This window comes from Arachis duranensis, chromosome 3, assembly GCF_000817695.3.
Source record: "Arachis duranensis cultivar V14167 chromosome 3, aradu.V14167.gnm2.J7QH, whole genome shotgun sequence".
NCBI classification, from domain to species: domain Eukaryota; kingdom Viridiplantae; phylum Streptophyta; class Magnoliopsida; order Fabales; family Fabaceae; genus Arachis; species Arachis duranensis.
The window spans coordinates 134,233,666-134,236,182 of NC_029774.3; the positions used below are offsets into that span (position 1 = coordinate 134,233,666).

Below are 2,517 nucleotides of genomic sequence, written 5' to 3' on the forward strand. Positions count from 1 at the left end.
GCATCCAAATTACATTGCTTCATGCCATTATTTTTTCTTATCAATTAAATCTTTTCTTTTATTTTTATCTTTTGTATGTGGCTGAAAGAGAAAGAGAATAAGAAATTGGGCAATTCAAAAGAAAAAAGGTGAAATTATAATGTAAGATTTCTGTGAAAACTATTGCAATTTGCAGAAACAGTTTTATTCTCATTGATTTGGTTATTCAAATTCAAGTTAAAGAGATAGTTAATATTAATTATAATGACTCAATTAAATTTTTCAATAATCATAAAAGGTAATAACTAATAAATTCTTTATTTAAGAAAGAATTTCTTAGAAATGACTTTTTATTTTTAACGTTTTGTTTAAGGTGATAGACCCCACAAATGATTAAAAAAAATCACTTTATTAGCACATAATTAATTAATGAATTACAGTTTCTATCCTCATCATGTTGGTATCTTACAGGAATCTAATGAGATTTGGAATCATGATAAATTCTTAGAGGCTTGAGTTCCAAGCCAAACCAATCCATAATCAAGAAAAAAAATCACATACAGACAAGAACATGGTTGTTTCCCAACACCTTCTTGAACACACAGAAGAAGATGTGGAGAATTCAACCCAAAACCCAGACACAAACTCACCAAAACCGCCACAAAAGAAGCTAGCACTTCTCCCACTAATCTTCCTCATATACTTCGAGGTCGCCGGCGGCCCGTACGGCGAAGAAGCGGCGGTTGGAGCAGCAGGACCGATCTTTGCCATACTGGGCTTCACGGCGTTCCCTTTCATATGGAGCATACCGGAGGCACTCCTCACGGCTGAATTGGCCACAACTTTCCCCGGCAACGGTGGTTTTGTCATATGGGCTAATGAAGCCTTTGGGCCCTTCTGGGGCTCCCTCATGGGCTTCTGGAAATTCTTCAGCGCCGTCATAAACTTGGCTTCATACCCAGTTCTCTGCATAGACTATCTGAAACTCATGATCCCAGCTTTATCTTCTGGTATCCCTCATACTCTTTCCATTTTCATATCAACCTTGTTTCTATCTTTTTTGAACTACTCTGGCTTGGCCATAGTTGGTTACTCTGCGGTGGCTCTAGGAGTTGTTTCTCTGTTACCCTTTTTGTTGTTGTCCTTGATTTCATTGCCCAAGATTGATCCAAGTAGATGGTTAAGTTTTGGTCAAGAGGGTGTGAAGAAAGATTGGACACTTTACTTTAATACAATTTTTTGGAATCTTAACTTTTGGGATAGTGCTAGTACTTTAGCTGGTGAAGTTGATCAACCCCACAAAACATTTCCAAAAGCTTTGTTTTTTTCTGGCATGTTAACTTGTTTTGGTTACATAATTCCGTTGTTGGCTGCAACTGGTGCTATGGAACTTGACCAAAAGAATTGGTGTGGTGGATATTTTGCTGATGTTGCTGAAATCATTGCTGGGAAATGGTTGAAATTTTGGATGGAGATTGGTGCTGTCTTATCAATTGTTGGTTTGTTTGAGGCACAGCTTAGCAGTGCTGCATACCAACTTCTTGGTATGGCTGATTTGGGATTCATACCAAAAATATTTGGTGATAGATCAAAGAAATTCAATACTCCTTGGATGGGGATATTGGTGTCAACAATTATAGCAGTTGCAATGTCATTTTTTAGCTTCAACGAGATTATATCAACAGTGAATTTCTTGTACAGTTTGGGGATGCTGTTGGAATTTGCATCGTTTCTTTGGCTTAGGAGAAAATTTCCATCATTGAAGAGGCCTTTTGAGGTGCCATTAGGAATGAAGGGTTTGATACTAATGTGTCTTATACCTTCTTTGCTTTTGGTGTATGTGATGAGTGTTGCCACAAAAGCAGTGTTTGTTGCAAGTGCTTTCTTGACTTGTCTTGGGATTCTTTTGTACTATCTCATGAATCTTTGTAAGGCCAAGATGTGGGTTGAATGAATTCTAAGTTCAATTGGAGGTGTATGAATTATGATTGATGTATGTAATTATCTGTTATTCTTGTGGTGATACAAATTTGGTTAGTGATTCTTGTCACACAATAATTAGGATCGGTTGGTGGGTGTATTGTGTTTATTTGTATGTAGGGTTCTGTAGGAGAAATTGAATTCTCCTATGGCTAGGTTTATTATTTATTTGATACTTTGTAAATTGAATTATTATTGAATTTTAGTGTTAATTATAGTATCATTTTTGTTTGCATTGGGAGTTTCTAGATTCCAACATTTCGCTACTATAAGGCACTTCTATTTTTAGGTTTTTTCATTTTATTATTTCCAAAGAATGTTATTATGTTTTAATTTTACCAATTGTGCATAGTTTTTTTTTGTTTTCCATGATATTCCTAACCCGATAGATTAAGGACTAATTCGTTGCGGATCTGAGCTCCATTTAAGGGTCTGCCGCTGGCCAATAAATTGTTGCATGCACAAGACAAGGTTCGAACCTCTAACACTTGTTTAAGCGGATGAATGAGCTGATTACTCGACCAACCCAAGTTGATTAGGTTGTATGTATGTTTAGGA

At 36.3% G+C, this 2,517-nt stretch overlaps 1 protein-coding gene across 1 annotated transcript; it reads left to right on the plus strand.

Annotated features, from left to right (window-relative positions):
* Nucleotides 1–435: 435 nt before the first annotated feature.
* LOC107482269 (probable polyamine transporter At3g13620) lies at nt 436–2,194 on the plus strand. Its single transcript, XM_016102712.3, has one exon. It carries the CDS (start codon nt 551–553, stop codon nt 1,931–1,933), a length of 1,383 nt encoding a protein of 460 aa, XP_015958198.1. The 5' UTR covers nt 436–550; the 3' UTR covers nt 1,934–2,194.
* The last annotated feature ends 323 nt before the right edge of the window (nt 2,195–2,517 follow it).

Coding starts and splice junctions, on each gene's coding strand:
- LOC107482269 (XM_016102712.3), top strand. CDS start 551: ATGGTTGTTTCCCAACACCTTCTTGAACACACAGAAGAAGATGTGGAG.